This window comes from Cervus canadensis, chromosome 8, assembly GCF_019320065.1.
Source record: "Cervus canadensis isolate Bull #8, Minnesota chromosome 8, ASM1932006v1, whole genome shotgun sequence".
NCBI classification, from domain to species: Eukaryota; Metazoa; Chordata; class Mammalia; order Artiodactyla; family Cervidae; genus Cervus; species Cervus canadensis.
In genome coordinates this window covers 48,483,708-48,503,627 of record NC_057393.1, presented here as the reverse complement: position 1 = coordinate 48,503,627, position 19,920 = coordinate 48,483,708, and the positions used below count along the sequence as shown (strand labels likewise).

Here is a 19,920-nt window from a genome sequence, read left to right as displayed (position 1 = left end):
GGGGAAAGCATTTCAATCAGGCACTTTAAAAGCAGTTTTTTTTATTAATAATTGACTGTCCCTTCACACTTGGCTAATAGTAATGTTGAAGAGAGATTCTAACTTGGAAGATTATGCTGCATGATCTCTAAGCATCCCTGTGGCCAGTAAGAAGTCTGATACGTGTCTGATTCAGTCCTTTATGGTTTAACTTAACCCTTTTCATTCAGGGAACACAGTTTAATTTTTGTTTTTGATGTTTGGAAGTTTAAACTTGCCATGTCTAGATATATTCATTCTGTTTCTCAGTACTAATTGGGTCCTGTTAATCTTTCCTTAGGAACTTTTCTTCCATCACTTCTCTACTGTCCCTTCCCTTTTACTTTCCTAAAGCAGTTTCTAGAACTGCTTTAGACAAATAATAGGTCCCATGGATGTTGCTTCCATATTTCTTACATGTTTTTCATGTTTCATCCTGCCTTTTGCTTTGCTGCCCACCTAATGAGTGTTTTATTTCAACAACCAAATTTTATTTCAACTTTATTTGTATTTTGAAAAAATTTCAAACTTCAAGAAAAGTTGCAAAAGTAACTTTGCGAAGTAAAGTTGCCATTTACACTTCATCCAGATTTATAAACTTACATTTTGTCATGGCTGCTTTGCCATTCTTTATGTATACAAGAATTGCAGAGGCTCATCTTGGAATGTGTGTACAGACATCCACATATACTTTTTTCTGAACTACTTGGAGTAAATTACAGAGGTCATACCTCTTTACCCCTGAATCCTTCAGAGATACTCTGTTACCTAGCCAGTTATATACAGTTTTCAAAATCAGGAAAGTTAACATTTATACCATAATGATTATCAGCAATACCATAGTCTGCAGACCTTATTCAGGTTTTGCTAGTTGTTTCAGTGAAGTCCTTGAGCACATTTTCCTGGTCCATAGGCTGCCTAAGATCTTGCATTGCATTTAAATATCCTGTCTCCTTATTCTCCTTTAGTCTGAAACAGTTCTCTAGCTTTTGTCTCTTGCAACACCAAGATTTTCCAGAATAAAGGCCAGCAATTTTGTGGACATATTTGTGTCCTCAGGGCATCCCACCAGGATGCCATGGCATCAGTATCTCATTGATGGTGTCCTTGATGAGCCCTTTTTAAGGTGCTACTCACCTAGTTTCCCTGCTGTCAATTTCCTGTTTTCCTTTTGTACTTAGCATGTTATGAGAGATACTTTGAGACTGTATTTTAACATCCATTGTTAACTTCTACATGAATCAGTGATTACAGACTGGTGATTTTCTGATTCCATTTTTACATTTACATTTATTAATTGGCATTCTGCTACAAGGAATAAATCCTCTGTTTTTGTTTATTTTTTATTGTCAGTATGGACTGTCATTCAATAAGTTATAGTCTGTTAGGTCATTTTTTGTTTTGATGCTCAAATTGACTCAGACTTGGCTACTGTGAGTTCATCAAGGTGGCGCTTGAGTCCTTTTGACACATATCCATTGTTTTTGAGCACTTTTTACTTTTGGGCACATGAAGATGTTCCAGGCTCATCTGGTGTTTTCCTTGCCCCTGCCATTTGAGTTAGCCGTTTCTCTTTGGTTCCTTTTAGGGAGGATGATAATTAGGAACCAGGATCTAGGTGGCAAATAATCAATTTGAATTTCCAATTTCCTGTATTGTTTCTAGAGATTTATATATTCCAAAGTTCTCGGTTTGTTGAGTTTGGAACCTCTCGTTCAGGACACTGGATTTCCACATATGTTAAGCAGTTTGAGGTTGTTGCTCATCTGTGTATTTGTGAATCCTTGCTGAACCCAATTCTGTGTTCCTCGGGTTCCTGCTTTTATCAAGGAGTGATGGAACTTTCTGTTAGAACAAAAATAAGTAATCCTTTCCTCTCTTCTTAATCTACTCAAGAGGATTCTGGCTTTCCCCGCTCTGCATGTTTACCTCTACAAGCAGAAAAGAGTTTTGTCATTGTCAGGCCAGGTTGGGGGGAGGTTTCTTCGTGGAGGAATGATGCTCAGTCTGAAGCTGGGAGAGGAGTTTTTGAGATACACATCATAGGAGAGGAGAGGAGCTTCAGAGTATGAGAGGAAAAGGGAGTTTTAACAAACATTTTTAATAGACCATATATCCTCTTCATGATGTTTCTGAAATGAGTTATTTTGACATGTTGTGGTTTGTGGAGACACAGCTCAGGATTTCTTTCAGCAGTCTTGACTGTGATAAAGTCACATGCATCCTCTGGGTATGGGAGGTTCTTGCCTCTAGGTGTCAGTAGCCGCCCTGTGACTATTCTCGGGACTGACGGGCGGGCGCTGCTCCAGCTCCAGACGGAGGCCACTGTTGCCAGCTGCTTATTAGCTCAGGCTGCCACAACTACCCCTCCTCCACAGACCAAGGAGGGCTGAGTGTGAGTTCAGGGATCCCCCAAAATCACTCCCATCTCTCAAGTGTTTTGATTTATGACTTCCTATTGCTATTTCATTTTGTAGTTTCTCCCTTGTACTTCCTGTTTTATAGGAGTTAACTAAGATTTCCTGATATGTTTATGGTACCATTCTTGTTTTTCAATGATATTTTTGAGTATTTTTGTGTATTTTTTTTACCATCGGGTTTAGGGAATTCTGATACTCTGTGCATGAGTCATTGTCTTGTTCTGGATGCCACAAATGAAGGGTGTTTTAACACTTGCCTGGGTGACGGGGGGTCTCCTTTGGGGGCACTCAAACAGACTCTCTACCCAGAGACATTAATGGAAGAAATAAGAAATCCATTAGGGACTTCCCTGGCAGTCTAGTGATTAAGACTTTGCCTTCCAAAGCAAGGAGTATAGGTTTAGTCCCTGGTTGGGGAGCTAAGATCCCACATGCCTCATGGCCAAAAAACCAAGAAAAAAAAAAGACCCCCAAAAAACAGAAACAGTATTGTAACAAATTCAATAAAGACTTTAAAGGTGGTCCACATTAAAAAAAAAAATCATAAAAAGAAAATAGATCCATTGAACTTCAGAATTCTTGATAATCTGAGGTCCTAGTTACAGAAATATTTAAACAAGATTTATACTTAAACTTGATATTAAGATTTTGTGAAATTTGCACGGAAAGCGCTCTATTTGAAAGAACCATTGTCTCCAGTTCTTACCCCAGAAACTTCAGGAGTGGTTTATCCATGATTCTGGAAGAGTTTACCAGTTAGCACTTTTCATTTATAACCTTCCTGTTAAAAAGCACCAGCCATATGTGGGTTGAAGGACATGTGCCCCTTCTAGAGGATGTCAGTTCACTCTGCTTATTATGTGCAGTAAATTCCAAATGAAAGTCTTAAATAAGACTGTGTTACCCTAAATGTCTCACTTCGTCATCAGCACAGCCTGACCAGTAACAGCAGGACTGAACAGAAAGAAGACAGCATGGCCTTCCTAGCAGCAAGGGTGGCCTGGTACTGGCTTTCCAGTCTTTGGTCAGGAGTGGCCCTAATACGTCATATCTGGTGTCAGGATTACTCTTGCAGCTGAGCTGCAGTAGCAGGAGGCCCTGGCCAGAAGGAAGGGCAAAGGAATCGAGAGTCGAACCTGTGGTCAAGATAATAAAACACCAGAACATTTAGAGTTGTTAAGACTGACCACCCCATAGATAGGTGGAAAAGTTCAAGAGTGGTTGTGATTTACCCCAAGGTCAAACTGTCAGTGGCAATGTAGCCTGGCATATTGTTCCTTTTAACACTGATATTTTAGCACATTGAGCACACCAAGCTTAGAAATTCTGAGGGACAAATTATTTGAATTCAGGAGCCCTGGAAACAATGAGAGGGGCCGGGAACCTTGTTAACCCGCACAGGCAACTCTGTCCTTTTTCATCACCCAGACCAATCTGGTTTTCTTATGGACAAAGGTATATCCAACAAATAACAGATACCTACTAGCAAAATAAAAATGTTTTCTGACAAGTAGATGACTGCTTTCTCAAGCCTGTTCTCTTCAGGATCTGTAACTTTCTGAAAACCATACATTAATATTGTAGGAATAACTACAACTCTAAGCTGTACTCTGTAATTCAGTATTCTGTGGATACTGCAGCGGCCTCTGAGTGTTTTAGGTAGTGTTAACAACTGAAATTGTGAAGTCACATCCCAAATAGTTTGACTTTGCCCCATATTTCTACCTACTTCACCAAATTTTTTGTTCTCCATACTGGTTTGCTTTGCAAACCAGCCAGATCTGAAGGGCATCACTTTATTCCAAAGTTGATAATTCATTGAGGGAGATTTTACCATCTTCCTTCTCTTCTTTCAGCTACCTTCTTGTTGAGAAATGATAATGAGAACCGGGGTGGTCATAAGCTATTGGAGAAAGCAAAAAAGGTAAAGGTGATACACTTTTAGTTCGTGTTTGTCATGGCTTGGCCCGTTTACCCTGTGTGAGGCAGGGAGAAAAGGGAGTAAAGTTAAAGTTACAAGGTAAATTCAAGGAAGGACTGAAACTAAGGAAAAGGTACTAACTTGTGTTTCCCTTGATTAAGTCAACCAGGTCTTTTGTCTCCACTTTTGACTGGTAGTCACCAAACAGTTGGTTTCCTCCTACTGCTCCGTAGTGGGTAGAGAGTAGCTTCCAGTTTTGTCCCAAATGTCACTTCCATTTAAACATATTCTTTTTGGGAAAGAATGGTTTCTAGCATAAGATGAAGAGGAAGCAGGAGAAAGGTTTAAAGTGTTGTATGTAAGTTTCCAACCACAGGAGGAGCCAAACACCGAAGAAGCTGCAGAACACGGTGTGGCCAAGAACTGGAGTCCAAGCTGTGCTGCCTCAGAAGGCAGACCGAGCCAAGAGTCACACACCCCAGGCCAGGGCCTGCCCGGAGAGAAGCATTCCAGTCTTTCTCATTAAGAAACAGCCAGACCCAGTGCATCTAGAGAGCGGCCACAAATACCACGTTGTCTTTGGAGAAGGTTTCCAGGGAAAGGCTAGACCAACTGGATGGTCTCCAGACCAACCCTGGCCTGAGTCCCAGGCCAAGGAGAGCTGGACAAGTCCACAGTGTCTGGTCAGAGCTGTGCTTGGTACTCAGGTCTTGAACAACAGGAAGCCCCCGAATGCAGTGCCTGGCGGGCTTCTCTTCATTATTGATCCCTGGGTTAGCTCAAACCACACTCTCTCACCCTTTTGCAGCTCAGCCATAGCAAAGGTTGTTGCTGGGCTCCCACCCCTCTGCTCCTCGGTGGTATAGACGGGGGTCCGATGGTGACCTCCAAACACCAGCTGCCCGGTGCCTGGTCCCGGACCAAATTCAATGCTCACTGCAAACAGATAGACCCCACGCTCAGGGGCTCGGAAGTAGCCATGTTCAGGGAAGTAGCTGCTGCCGACGTTGATGTAAGCAGTGTTGAACTTCACTGTCTGCAGAGCAGTGGTCCCTTCTGAAAAGCTGGCGTAGAAGGCCACAGGGGAGCCTGGATTATAGGAGGAAAGCATCAGTGATTCAGTCCCTTGCTCCCTCAGGTGGGAAATTATACGGAGCCCTACCTTCCTCACCTTAACATGAGAAAGAGATCACTATTTCTAGATAACCTAGATATTCCCAATAGCAGTGTATCTTGGGATTTAACTGGCTAATTCTCAGCATTTCACTAGTTGACAGGAAAATACAAGTCTGTTGTCTGTACTGGTGTACATTTTAACAAAGCTTTTTCTTGTTTGAGCCTTCTTTCCAGCATACCTGAGAGAAAAGTACCCTGAATGAGGAAGCTGAGTAAGTGGCATCTAAGGCAACATGCTTTGTCAATGACAGACTGGATCTGGAACCTAGGTCTCTTGACTCCCAGATTCCTGCCACCTTCAAGGGATCTTGAGATACCCAGGGGAAAGAAAATATTACCTCTCAAATGCTAACCCTGGTGAGATCACTAAGGAATGAAGAGTGGTTCTTACTAGATGTTTATCACAGAACCCTTGACAGAGAAGGAAACTGAAGGTGGGTCCAGGCAAAAAAAGTCCTTTCAAGCTGATAATGTTAATATTTTCAAAATGTTGTACCCGAACCCAGGGAGGGGAAACAGGCCCAGAAAGGCAAGGCTTGCTCCAGACGACACTAATAGATGGCCAAACTGGGAGGAGCTAGCTGTGAGTCTCCTGACTTCTGGGGCTCTTCCACTTGAAGAACCAAGTTAGTAAGTCTAAGGAGGGTAAAATACACACAAGAGGCCTGGAGCCAGAGGAAGCCTTGGTGGATGGGGGCTTTAAATGTGCATTAATTTTTTTTAAACACTGCCCTTGTAGAGAAGGGGGACAAGAAGAAGCAAATGAACGATATGGGAAACCTATTGAAAATGTGTTCATTTCCCCAGTACCCCTCGACTCCCCCATCCTGGCCTCTGCACTGATAAGGTCATGTTCCTCACATGCTCCATCGCTGTTCCCTTAAGCTAAGGGCTCTGTGCCCCCTCCACCCCTCTGTGGAGACCAAGCTCCCCATTTCTTGGGATAAAACCATGGCCCAACAGGAAGAATTTGCATAGAAGACTTGAGTCCCAGAACGACAGCCCCTGCACTTAGCCTCTAGGTCTAACAGCAACAAAATGACAAAAGTTTGCTTTTCTTTAGTTCTGGAAGTTTTTCTGAGAGTTAGAATAGTTTTCCCGTCTGCGTGCTGCTGGTGGCTCTGTAGTTCTCCCAGGACCCAGCAGGTGGCGCACTTGCCCCGCTGAAGGAAGGCCAGCCTAGCGTGCTCTCTGTGGGAGGCCCCAGCCAGCCAGGGGCTGGATGTGCTCCTTAGAAGTGGAAGGGTTGCGCTTCACTCTTGGCCAGCAAGTGACTCAGTGCGCTTCCCTGCAGAGCATAGGGTCAAGCTCGATGGCCTCCCCATATGAAATTTTTAATTTTAAGGAAAAAAATTAATATTTCAGTGGTAAACAAGATACTTAAACTATCAGGCAATTTGAGGCCTTGCACTACTCACAAGAGGGTAAAAGATGTAAGTGTCATGGGTAACCTCATAGCCACAGCCATGAAAATACTGGAGAAATGGGAAAACTGACATGTTTCTAGTAAATTTTCAGTCTTGTGCTAGGTTTTTGGCAAATGTATCTACTAGTCCTACCGGCAACCCTTTGTTGTAGGTAGGGGTTCTCCCTTTTACAGAGGAAGAAACTGAGACACAAGTGGTGCTAGAAGCTGTATATGTCCACTGCTCCCAGGGAGACACTGGCTTGTGGGGCCATCGTGGAGAGCGAGTGGGAGTGGGGCAGGCTTGTGATACGATCCTCCACGAAGCCTCAGACTCCCCACGTGCCAGGCCTCACCAGGCATACACAGCCCAGATGGCAGCTTTGTCCTCACCCCCGTGTTTAGGTGAGGAGGTAGCTGTAGCCCTAAGGCCATCTTCTCTGGCAAGGGACTCACTTGAGTAGGGGTCCACTTCCCAGGGCCATACTCAGGGAGGCTAGGAAGGCTGGCTGCTCATCTCTTCAGCCTCAGAACCAAGTTTCCCAGGGCCCTGTAGGGACCCGTTGAGGGCCTTTCACAGGGGAAGAGCCAGCTCCCTAGAGACAGCTGGACTGGGTTTCTCTGAGCTGTCTCAGACGAGCTCCTTTTGGATCCCAAGGCCTTCCCCTGTACTTGTGCGGTGCTGCCCCTGGCAGATGACACCATACCTTATCCAAACACTCACCTGTACATAAGAGAAAGCTTAAAGACATGTGGTGGGTGCAGTGGGATGGGGCGAAAGGCTGAGATTGAGGGATTTGAGGGTGTGGTTATGGAGGAGAGGGCTTCTCTGGTGGCTCAGACAGTAAAGAATCCGCCTGCAATGCAGGAGACCTGGGTTCGATCCCTGGGTTGGGAAGATCAACCTGGAGAAGGGGACAGCTACCCACTCCAATATTCTGGCTTGGAGAATTCCATGAACAGAAGAGCCCAGTAGGCTCCATGAGGTCACAGTCTGACACAACTGAGCGACTTTCATTTTCAGTTATGGAAGAGAGAAACATCCCCACCCCCAGCCCTACTGTTGGAGTGGCAAGCAGCCGCTGGTGTTTAATGGGCCTCAGATGTCTGTGTGGTGGGGCTCGGCCTGCTCACTGACAGTTCAGTCCTGTGACTTCTACCTCCTGATACCCCAGGTAGCTTATACTCCTAATACTGCCTAGTTCTGAATGGAAGGTAGGTCAAAGGCAAAGCGGCCCTGAGTAGCAGTGACTGAGGGTCATCCTGCTCTCCTTCACCCCTGCCTCCTCTGAGGTGGAAGAGCTGTTGGCAGATAGCAGTCCTAGACCCCACCCTCCTCTCAGGCCTAGGAACTCACCTGCCTCCCAGAGCGCTGGCCCTTTGACATGCACATCCTCTAAAGATTCCACTTGCTTACGATCCCTCCTCTTGGGAGCTTCCAGGCCTTTCTGCTGCTTCTTCCCTTTCCTGTTCAGCATGGCCTGTAGCTTCTCCAGGTCCAGGCTGACGTTGGCTGCCACGAGCCCTTGAAAGTTCCCAAAGAGGCTGTGGAAGAGGCGCTGGTGCCTCTCCAAGCCGCGCTCAGTCGTGGAGAGCTCCCCGCGAAGGCCCTCGAGGGAGCTATTGAGGGAGGAGACCCAGGAGGCCTCACAGCACTGACCCACACGCTCCATGTCCGAGCTCAGGCGCTGGAGCTCCTGTGCCAGCCCAGCCAGGTCCAGCGCACTGACCTCCTCTAGTGAAGCATCCCGGCTGGGCTCCAAACGCGCGGTTTGCCCGCTGGCCCCCGAGGCCTGTTCCAAGGCAGTCACCCTGGCGGCCAACGCGTCCCAGCCTAAAGCCTGCTCCCGCAGCCCGCTGGCCGCGTCCATCAGGGCGACGCGGATCTGTTCGTAGCGCAAGGGCAGCGTGCCAGGCCCCTCCTCCGACATCTCCTCCATCACCTCCTCCCCGAAAAGAGCAGCCAGCACGGCCTCGTGCCGCAGCGCGTCCTCCAGCAGGGCGGAGAAGGAGCTGTGCAACTGGCGGATCTCGCGGCGGATCTCGGTCTCGTTGGCCCGCAGCGCACTCACCTCGCCGCCCAGGGCACGCAGCTGGCTCCGGAGCCGTGCCGCCTCAGCCCGCGCCCGCTGACTCTCTGCCTGGTGCGTGTCCACGGCCAGCGATAGGGAGGCCACCGTGTCGCTCAGGGCCTGCAGGGAGGAGCCGTCCTGCTGGCGCCGTTCGTCCAGGCTCACCTGGGTCTCCTCCAGGGCTCGCGTGGTGTCCCTTTGGTCCTCCCGGATGACATCCAGGTCAAAGTAGAGTTTCTGGCAGTTGCAGTCCTTGACGTACTTGATGAGGTCGGCGTGGGCGCCCTGTAGGTGCTGGAGGGTAAGGTTGAGCTCCAGGAGCTGCCGCTCCACGTCCTCCTTGTTCTCCTCCATGATCAGTGACTTCTCCATCAGGATCACCCGCAGCTCTCGCAGCGCCGTGTGGTTCACCTCCAGCTCCTGCACCTGCCGCTGCACCTTGCTGATCTCATCGAAGGTGTCATCCGATTCCGAGTACAGCTCCTTGATCTCATCCACGTGCCGGGCCAGGGTGGCCTTCATGTCTGCCAGGGTGCTCTGTAATGCCTCTTCCCTGTGGGCAGTGGCCACATGCAGGGCGGAGAGGTTCCTCTGCAGCTGGCCCAGCCTGGCGTTCAGGCTCTCTGGCTCTGGCCTTGCTGCTGCCCCTGCTACTGCCAGGACCACGCTGCTATTGATCGCCGCAGACTCCTGGGCCTTAAGGAGCTTCTTCAACTTGATGTCCACATCGGTCTGGACCTCTGAGAGGGACTGGTGCATGGACAGGCGCTGGGCATGTAGGTGGTCCTCCACCTCCTGCCTCAGCTGGCCCACCCTCTGGGCGTTCTCCTGGACCTTGGTCTCAAATTTGGTACCAAGCTCCTGGAAGTCAGCTCTGGCCACAGAGCTCTCCTGGACCTTCTTGAGGGCCTGTCGGTTGGCCTCCACATCAAGAGATAAATTTCTTATGACCTGGGAGAGGCTGTGCAGGCTTTGGTTGAAGCTTCTCCACATGGGGCTGAGATGTCCTTGCAGGAAGGTGTTGATGTGGGGCAGTAGCACTTGCTCCAAGGATCTGGCTGGAAACTCTGCAACAGATTCATGTGTTCATACAATCCCTGCAAGAGCAGGCACCCTCCCCAGGGGGAGACTGAGTGTGGGGGGGAGGAGCCTCTGAAGTTTGGGCCTTCCTGCCTCCCCTTCCACTCATCCCCTAGGACATGACCAGGCTCTTCCTCAGCCCTGGGAACCTGCCACTCACCAAGCTCTGTTTGATTTGCTTCAGTTGTTGCCACTGTGAGGTTGCTTGCCCAGGCTTCCCACAGGCCTGGGAGGCTGTCTGCCATCTGGTGGATGTCATTCTGGAGATCTCTCAGTCGGCGTTCTTGCTGCTCCACTGTGTTGCGGATCTCTACAGCTGGATGACCTGAATACACATAAGTGTCAGACTTCCCTGGCCTGAGCAGAACATGAGGTGCAGAGAGGAAATTTGGGGATTGAAAGGAGGGAGGTGTGTCCTGAAATCCTCTGAGCAGGAGCTTAGAAGCCTTTAACTCTAGGACAGATGCACGGCAAGTGAGCCCTCACCCTGACCCCTGCACTGACCTCAAACATGACTGATCCATCAAAGCTCACTTTCCTCCTCAGTCTTAGGGACACGGCTTCTCCACATCATTCTAGGCAGCCCTTGTCAATAGACAGGCATTCACCACATGATGAAACATTCCCATCCATGGCCCAGCCTTGAAAGGCCTCACAAATGGTGTCCCTAAGTGGTTCTGCTGTGCTGACTCAAGACCAGGGACAACATGGCTTCCTGGCCCTGGTTAGGGGGCTGGAGGGAGGCTTCCTCCAGACCTTGGGGGCTGATGCAATTCAGGGGGCAAGGAGGGGCCCAGAAAATAGGGTCAAGGAAAAGGGTACATGTGTTTGGCCAGCAGGCAGGTAACTCAGGGCCGTGTGAACCTTGCCGCTTTGGTGTGAGGGCGAGGTGACACAGGGCCTCAGAGGAACCCCTGCTGATTCCGGGGACAGAGCTTCCCTGAAATGGCACTGCCCTATCAGAGGACAGCGGGCTTGGGCACATGAGTTCTTTCTACCTGTCCCTCCTGCACCTTCCAGGAAAGCAACATACCAGATTCAAAGTCAACTGGCCCATCCCAAGGCTCCTGGAGGCTATCACCTGGATCTTCAGGCTCAGGGGTTGCCATGGGATCTGCAGAGAAACATCAGATATTAACTCCAGAGGTTAGAGGGGCTGCATGACCTCTTGGGTCAGAGGTCGAAGGGGGAGGGAGACCAAAGGGAACCCTACCGTGGTGCTGGCAGTCGGGGCCCGCAAAGCCCGGGCAGCATCTCCAGGCCACGGAGGCCAGCACCTTCTGCTTGACCTGGTACACCGGCTTGTGGGCCACGCGGTACCTGGGGGAAGAGGGCTAGCTCAGAGACTCTAGGGTGAGCCGGCACAGAACCTGGATGAGTAGCCCACCCTGCTACACCGCACTCACATGACTTTGACCTTCTGGCAGTTCGGAGCCCCCTGCGGACATGGTTGCTGTGAGTGGACGAGGAATTTCTCGGTTTTGCAAGCAGCTACGAAGGTGACCAGTCTGGACTTCTGGTAGGGGCACCAGTTACTGGGGGAAAAAAAGCCAGAAGAGAGGGCTGCTGAGCCACAGCCAGGTCTCCTCACTTCCTAGAGGTCAGCAGGGAGCCAGTGCAGAGTGCCCGGCCCCTGCCTCTGTGCCCCACTCAGTCCCAGAGATTCTGGAATCCATTAGCCTGAGAAGGAAGGGCTCTGGATTATTCATCCTGCTGCTTCAGAGCAAAAGCGCTGTGGATCCTGCCTGCAAGGACACCTGCTCCATTGCCTTCCAGGAAGCACCCCAATTCCCAGGTCAGCACAGAGAGGTGCAGGAGCCTCTCCCCACATCATAGAGTTACCCCCAGAGTCAGGAAGGGCTCTCCCTGTTTCTGCTGGTGCCAGGGAAGCAGTGTGGTGCTTGCTGTTCCTGGGTTTGAATCCAGAGCATCCTGGGTTTGAATCCTTCACACTTTCTGGTTGTGTGACCTTGAGTGAGGCACTTAGGGAGTTTTTGTTTCCCATCATAGGATGGAGATCACAGCACCCTCCTCCAAGTAAGTATCAAGTACCTGCCTCCTCCCAGCTGCCTAGTGAACATTGCTGTCCTGCTGCCTTCTGGCAGCTCTGGCAGCCGGCCCCCATTCCCATTGCCACTGACATTGTTCCTCACTGGAGATCTGGCTGTGGGGATGGAGAAAGGGCTGCTAAGGAGAGGCCAGACTGGGGAGGCTTTGAGTGCCAGCTGAGGACAGGGCTCTGTCCTGAAGGCATGCGGAGCCGTGGAGGAGCTTAAACAGGAAGTGACATTCCAGAGCCACCCTGGTTCCTGGGTGCAGAAGGGTGGGAGGGGGCAAGACATAGGTGGCTACATCAGGGGTCTTGGTGCGTAGGGGGATGGGGTGACCATATGGATTTGGAGTGCTGAGACCGCGCAGCCTGCTTTCCCACCTGACTCTCAGAAGCCTTGCAGCCAGCCTGAACCCTCTTGGCTGCAGACTGAAAAGGCTTGTCAGGAAAATGACCTCCCCACTCGAGGGGAAAGATCTAAAGAGACTGACACCAGGGGTTTCCCCCAATGAGCTAGCCAGCAGAGCATCCTCTATTAAAACAGATCACAGAGCCCCACTTATCCACCTACCTTCCAATCAGTTACCTGACCTCTCTACTCTTCAGTAGGCAGACATCCAAGAATGACCCCTGAGGAAAAGCTCTTCCAAAAGAGGGAGGTCAAAACAAGCACGTGGAAGAAAATCAACTTGAAGAAAACCAGAATGGTGCAGGGAGAAAAGAACTTCCCCCAAATTTGCATTAATTCCAAGACTGACAAAAGAACTTATTGCATCCAAGAAACAAGAATAGGAAGCTACTTTAAAAATGGGGGCAAAACACTGAGAGCCCCCCAAAAAAGAACCCTTGAAATTAAAATTATAATGGTAGAAAAGCAAAAGAAATTTAATAGACAAGTTAGAGGATAAAGTTAAAGACATTTCCCTAAAAGAAGAGCAAACAGAGAGATGGAAAATATGGAAAATAGGATAGAAAAGATCAGAAAAATAGAGAACCCATGTTGGGAGCCCAACATCCAAACAATATGAGTTCCAGAAAGAGAGAACAGAAGGAGGGAATCATTGATGAAAACAAAAAACAACCAAAGGAATATTCCAGAAGAGAAGGACTTGGAATTTTAAATTCAAAGGGCCCACCCGTTACCACAACACAATGAAAATAAATGCACAGCAAAACACATCATTGCGAAATTTGGGAACTCTAGGACTGAGAATGATTCTACACTTTCCAAGCCCCCCTCCATCCCACCCCCATACACATCAGTAAATAGAACAGCCTTGAACCTCTCAACAGCAATCAATGTGTGTGTGTTAGCCACTCAGTCGTGTCTGACTCTTTGCAACCCTATGGACTGTAGCCTGCCAGGCTCCTCTGTCCATGGGATTCTCCAAGCAAGAATACTGGAGTAGGTTGCCATTTCCTTCTCTACTCAACAGCAATACCAGACAGTAAAAGATAGTAAAGAATCACCTTCAAAATACTGAAGGAAAATTATTTCCAGTTTAGAATCCTATACTCAGCCTAACTATCAATTTAAGGAGCACAAAATGAAGATAATTCCAGATTTTAAAGCATTCCCCCTTGCCCCAGGACCCTCATCAGAGAGCTACTAGATCAGTAGCTTGCAATCTTGCCATCAAATCTTCACATCAGAAGCATCCTGTGGCACTTTAAAACAATGACCCTACAAGCCCCACTTCAGGCCAGTTAAAGGAAATTCTCTGGGATTAAGGCCTGGGCATCGCCATTTTAAAGCTCTGTGGGTCATTCTAAGGCACAGTCCAGGATTGATGACCACTCTGCCAGAAGTGCTTCACCAAAACAAGAGAGAACACCAAGAAACGGAAGAACAGCATCAGGAAACAGGAGTTCCGGCACAGAAATGAGAAGGGAGACCCCAGGACGTGACAGGCAGTGGGTGCGTGAGCAATGGTCCAGCCTGGAATATGGTTGAAGGCTGTGAGAGAGAGAGGCCTTCCAAGAGAACACGAGTGGTCAAACACCGAACGGAATGAAAGTGAAGAGCAGACATGGACAATTGGCCAAGAGTCTGGAACTGAATGAGGACAAAGACACAGAAAACTAATCAAAAGGACAAAACTGAAACAAAAATGAAGATAATTGCTTATTTCAGGAAAAATGAAAATTGTGCGGGGGTTGGGGTGGGGGGGAAGGATGCATAGGCTTTCCAGGACATACAGACTCTGTTGCATCTACTCAATTTGGCTGTCGTACCGTTGTAGCAGGAAAGCGGATAGTGACTGTATGTAAATAAACAGGCATGGCTGCTTTCCAATCAAACTTTATTTTTAAAACAGTTGGGGGCCCAGATTTGACCCACCATTCCAGAGTTTTCTAAGTCTTGCTTATGAGTGTATATCACTAAAAAAATAAATAAAATAATTTCCACCTGGAAGACAAAATGCAGGTGAACAAGTAAGAACATCTTGGAAGATGAGTGAGGAGTATCTTTTCTAACTGTCACAACCAACTCTAATGTCAAGGAATAGAAACAATGGGATGTCAATTCCCCAGTGGTCCAGTGGTTAAGACTCCATGTTTTCAATGCCAAGGCCAGGAGTTTGAACCCTGGTCAGGGAACTAAGATCTCACAAGCCTCGCAGTGCAACCAATAAAATGAAATCAATCCAGAAAACAGTGGGATGTTGGCACAAGATACCTCAAAGATCGGGAAGGGGCCCGTACATCCCCAAGGGACAATTAAATGGTTAGAAGGGGCACACGAAAATCAGGATGGAAGCAAGGGTACATATTCAACACAGAAACTGTGTACTGTGAAAGAGCTGGGCCCAGAGGTTAGGACCTGGGTGGAAGTAAAGTGGTCACCTGTTTAAGGTCGCCTGTTAAAGCCTCCTGTTTAAGGTCCCATGGAAATTCCTGGAACATGCTCAGATCTAGGAAGAAGTATTTCTATAAACCAGCTGTTCTCAGTGGGACATGGGTTGGAAGGAGAAGTGGTCTGCCCCACTTGAATCTGGCAACGAGGCACAATGGTAAAGAATCTGCCTGCCAGTGCAGGAGACACAGGTTCAATCCCCGGGTCAGGAAGATCCCTTGGAGAAGGGAATGGCAACCCACTCCAGTATTCTTGTCTAGAGATCCTTGGACAGAGGAGCCCGGTGGGCTAAGAGTCAGATATGACTGAACATCTGAGCATAACACACACATGGTTGACACAGCTCTGGGGATGGGGATGCTCCTGGCATCTAGTGGGAGGAGGCCACAGCCCCTTCCCTCACAACAAAGAGCTAGCCCCAGATGTTGATAGTGGGAGGCTAAGAAACACCCACTGTAACAAAGCTCTGCTTCTCACATGCTCTCTGAACTGCGGCAGAGGATCCAGAAGGCCTGCACCCTGAGAACACCAGGTCTGGGCCAGCCTGGGCTGGGAGTGACCGGGACTTTCCACCTCAAGTTCCTAGAACTGGAAGCGGTGCTGCCCACCCTTCCTGCCCAGGAACTTTCTCTCCAGACCTGCCCAAACCTCAGGCTCCAGTGACCGCTTGTTCTCCCTGCCCATACTCCCCTCCCTTGGCAGCTCCATGCCCTTGGCACAGTATAGGCTGCTGGCCCAGAAGCCCTGGGAACATTCCTGACCTTTGCTTTGGTTTCCTACAGCTCTTGGCAGTTTCTCGCTGGTCCACTGAGCCCCCAGCCCTGCTCGCTGAAGTGCCCCATTGTTCTCACTGCCTCCTGGCCGGGCGCCCGGGCCCTCTTGGCACCCTCATCTCCCAGCGGTCTACCAAGAGGCAGGTGCCAGCCTAGAAATGAGTGTGGGGGGTCTCCAGCCTGGTTTGGGCCTGTCCCGGGCCTCTGACCTGGCCTGACCTGATGCCCCCTGCCAGGCAGGAGAGAGTCTGCTGCCCCCCTTAGAGCTTTTAATTGGATCTGGGAGTCCTGGACTCTCCTCCCTTCCTTGTCATTGGACTCAGGGTGACCTTGAGCAAGGCCCTTCCTCCATCCTGGAAATGTGGAGAAGATTCCCACTCCTAGCCCCTCCCTGGGGGCGGGGGTGGGTGGGGTGAGGGGGAAGCTTTGAGAAAGGCAGAGAAAACCTCAAGCAGGGAAATGGCTGTTAGCCAAAGCCTCCTGAATTATAAATGTGCTGCTGTTGTGGCCCTTTGGGGCACTTAAGTGCTTCTTAACCAGCCAGTAAAACCCACATCCAACTGCCCCTTAAGCCTGTCTGTGAAGGAGGTTGTGTTCTCAACATTCTTGCTTTCTGAGGCCCTGAATGCAGCTGTGAATGTGATGACTCCAGGGGAGAATTTTGCCAGGCTTGGTCTCTGAGCCACAGAGGGGCCTGAGCAGGGGAGCCCAAGGCCCACTTGGTGTCCAGCCAGAGCCAGGATTCCTTGAGCATAGCTCAGGCCAGTGAGTCTCTTCCCTATTAGCGCCCAGGGCCCTGTGCCTTGGAGAACAGATACAAGAAAGGTGTAGCCACAGCCCAGAGACCAGAGTCAGGGCTCCACCCTGCTCCTGTGTGACTGCATGACTTCTCTGGGCCACAAGCTCCCGGCTGCAACAATTGGAAACACTTTTTGTGGCTACACTGATACTGGTGACTAGCCCAGCTGGGCTGCTGGGAGGACCATCTCCTAGACTCCCACCCCCCTTAGGGGAGACAAAACAGGACAAAACTGAGGACACCTGGGATTTGCAGCCCAGCCAATGTAGGCCTGAAAGTGAAAGTGTTAGTTGCTCAGGCATGTCCAACTCTTTGTGTCCAACTCTTTTTTCCCTGTGGAAGAATACTGGAGTGGATAGCCATTCCCTTCTCTAGGGGACCTTCCTGACCCAGGGATCAAACCTGGGTCTCCCGCAATGCGGGTAGATTCTTTACCATCTGAGCCACCACAGTCATGTAGCCCTAGGTGGCAGCCCCACCCCTCTGAGCCTCCCAGCATCTAAAGTGGAGTGGCAACCTTGCAGTACTGCCATACAGTGTAGGGATAGGATGCCTTTCATGGGTCTTGGCTCAGTCCCCACAGCAGTGGGTTCGATTCCTGGGTTGGGAAGATCCCTGGAAGAAGGGAATGGCACCCCACTCCAGTATTCTTGCCTGGAAAATTCCATGGACAGAAGAGCCTGGCAGGCTACATACAGTCCATGATGTCACGAAGAATTGAACACAACTGGGCGACCTTCACTCACTCACCACAGCAGACTCAGTCCTGCCTGGGAAGTGGCCCGGCATCTGAGGAGCCCATATCCTAACCTCTTGCTCTCCCCAGCTTTACAAAAGCCTGGGAGCAAAGAAAGAGCCTCTTCCTCACAATGTCCAAATGCCCAGGTCCCTGGCTCGCTGGGCCCAGCTCTACAGGGCCCTGGGGGCTCTAGGAAGCACCAACCTCGTTCCTCCTTTATCCTGGGATCCGGGATCAGGTTGGCTTGTTCAAGCTTCTCCTTGCAAATGGTCTCATCTGGGTCTGTGTCCAATGCCTGCCCTGGCCCCGAGGCCCCAGATAGAGGTAGGAGAGACAAATGCAGGGCAGATTGGCTCCAGCAGCTGTGAGGGAAGAGCCACAGGCTTGTGCTGGGTGGCGTGGAGCCCCTGCTTGAGTGCGGAGAGCCTGTTCTGCCTCCCCTTCCCCTGTGGCCGGAGTGGGGCTGGGGTTGCGTTTCCGCCTCTCCCTTCGCAGGACCACGGGAAGCAATCAGCCTGAGGAAGCTGTGCCGGCCTTCCTTCCTTTCTCACCAGCCCCTCCGGAGGCCTCGACAACCTCAGCTTGACCTGCGGGGCCTGCAGCTTCTGAGCTGTGGGCAGGAGGCCAGCAGGCCTGCTGGGAGCCCCTGGAGGGTCTGGGATCAGGGATGCCCTCAGACTCCTGCCTGGGCATTTCCGGGGCCAGAGTGCCCTCGTGCACACACCCACACCACTGGGACCACCAGGCCATGGCTGAGTGATTCCCGCAGGCCTTGAGTAGTCCAGAGACCCACCCTCCCTGGGACTAAGGGAACACAGACCTTCCCCACAGCCGCGGTGCGGGTGAGAGGGTGGGGGGTGTAGATTGGGAGAGAAAGAAGACATCTCCTCCCTCCTTGCCATCCTCTTGAGCCCTTCATATTCCCTTTCATCAGGGGGAGGTAGGCTGCCCAGAAACAGGGGCTGATGGCTTTGGGGAGGGAAGGTTGGATTCTTGGTCCTGAAATCAGAGCCTGGGTTCCCCTGCCAAGAGCCACCTGTACTCCCAGCTCTGAGCAGAGCCGGGAATGGGGCAGGAGGGGGTGCCTCTCAAGGCCCAACTTCTTCCCTCTCCTCCCACGTGGCCGCCCCTCCATCACTGAAGGCCAGTGCACACTCGCTTAGTCTGGTCCTCCCGCCTCTCCCTGTCCAGTCTGCTTTTGGGAAAGTGTCCAACAAACACTTTCACCTTGAAGCATCAGAGCTATATGAGAGCTGGGCAGATACGGGCCAGGCCTACGTGACAGTGAAACTCAGCCAGCCCAGGAGACTCTGGTGACTGTAAATTGGCCCCTCTCACCCTCCAAATCCACATGGATGCTCCCAACCAAGTCTGGTTTGTGTGTGGAGGTGGGAAGAGTGAGGTGGGGGTGGGGGTGGGGAAGACACCCCTGGGACCAGAACCAGAGTATGATCTCTGGAGTCAGACTCAGATCTTGCTTCTAGTTCTCCTCAGCTGTGTGACCTTGGGACAGCTGCTTAGCCTCTCTGAGCCTCAGGCTCCCCTATAATCAGGAGGGGATTAACAGAGATAATACTTGGCAAGATGCCCAGAGATGGGTTTGATAAATGGCACCTGCTGCTCTGACTGAGGGGTACCCTGAGGAGGGACCACATAATCAGCACCTTATCAGCAGGAGGATCCCTGACCCTGGACAAATAAACAGACTAGAAAACGGTGTCCCAATCTAGTCCTAAGACCATTCTGCCCATCTCCAGATGGGTGCTGAAGCAGAGCTCGCTGGATGCCGCAGCCTCCTTTTTGTTCTGCAAATAGAGCAGAGCACCCTGTCTGCTCACTGCTTAGCTGTTAGGGCCAGGCTGAGGGTCTGTTCCCCTCCCCAGGCACTCAGATCCAAGTTCAGTCCCGAGGAGTGTCTGTCTTCTAGGGCTTAGGCCAGGCCAGCCTCACTTGGGTTCAGCTTTCAGAACTGACTCCCAAGAACAGGAGCCACTCCCAGGCCAGCTGGAAACTTCCGGAACAACAGCCCCTCAGCATCCCCCATGCTGGTGTTTGATGGCGTCAAGTGCTCCTGCCCTGCCCAACCTCCAGGCCCGTTCCCTGCCATGGGTCAGGCAGGGAAGTCCATGTGGTCCTTAGGTCCTGGGGGACTGGGGGTGCCCAGTCCAGACTGGCTGGGGGTGATCTTCTAAAGGCAAGTGTGACCCCTAGCGCCTCATTCAGCTTCACAGCTGGTTCAGCAGATAGATGGTATAAACCTATTTCACATACAAGTAACTGAGGTCCCGAGAGCCCCTGCTTTGGCTGAGCTGGGACTGAGATCCTGTACCACATCCTCCCCCAGGTCCAGGCCCTCCTTACCGTCTGACAGGGTCCCTGCCGGTGTCCTCAGCCCCTGCCCTCCAGACACCAGGGGGCTGAGGGTGGTGTGGATCAGAGAATCTGGTACCAGGGGCCTGCGCCCAGGTCCCCAGCATCCCCCAGCCCAGGGGCCCCCCCAGGCCAATGAGCAGTGTCAGGATCATGCTGGCTTGCGGCAGACTCAGCTTCTGTAGTGACTCCAGAAAGTGCCGGTGCCGGTGACGTCTTTAAGTTAAGTCTCAGAAGGGG

The 19,920-nt window shown here is 50.6% G+C and overlaps 1 protein-coding gene across 2 annotated transcripts; it reads right to left on the bottom strand.

Annotated features, from left to right (window-relative positions):
* Positions 1–502: 502 nt before the first annotated feature.
* MMRN2 (multimerin 2) lies at positions 503–19,900 on the bottom strand. 2 transcript variants are annotated; one of them, XR_006270829.1, is made up of 8 exons: positions 19,672–19,900; positions 11,499–11,627; positions 11,306–11,412; positions 11,126–11,206; positions 10,253–10,417; positions 8,298–10,079; positions 4,501–5,448; positions 503–4,341 (listed from the first exon to the last, which is right to left on the bottom strand). XR_006270829.1 is itself a non-coding variant. In XM_043476187.1 (7 exons), the coding sequence occupies exons 1-7, from the start codon at positions 19,833–19,835 to the stop codon at positions 5,063–5,065; spliced, it is 2,814 nt and encodes a 937-aa protein (XP_043332122.1). In that variant the 5' UTR covers positions 19,836–19,900; the 3' UTR covers positions 503–5,062. The 2 variants fall into 2 exon arrangements, 1 of the variants encoding a protein (XP_043332122.1); XM_043476187.1 differs by having other exon boundaries at positions 503–5,448.
* Positions 19,901–19,920: the final 20 nt, after the last annotated feature.

Excerpts from the sequence above, each read along its gene's own strand:
- MMRN2 (XM_043476187.1), bottom strand. The coding sequence starts at position 19,835 with ATGATCCTGACACTGCTCATTGGCCTGGGGGGGCCCCTGGGCTGGGGG. Across the intron at positions 10,418-11,125 it reads GCCAGTTGACTTTGAATCTG|GTCATCCAGCTGTAGAGATC; the intron begins GTATGTTGCTTT and ends ATGTGTATTCAG. Across the intron at positions 10,080-10,252 it reads AGCAAATCAAACAGAGCTTG|AGTTTCCAGCCAGATCCTTG; the intron begins GTGAGTGGCAGG and ends AATCTGTTGCAG.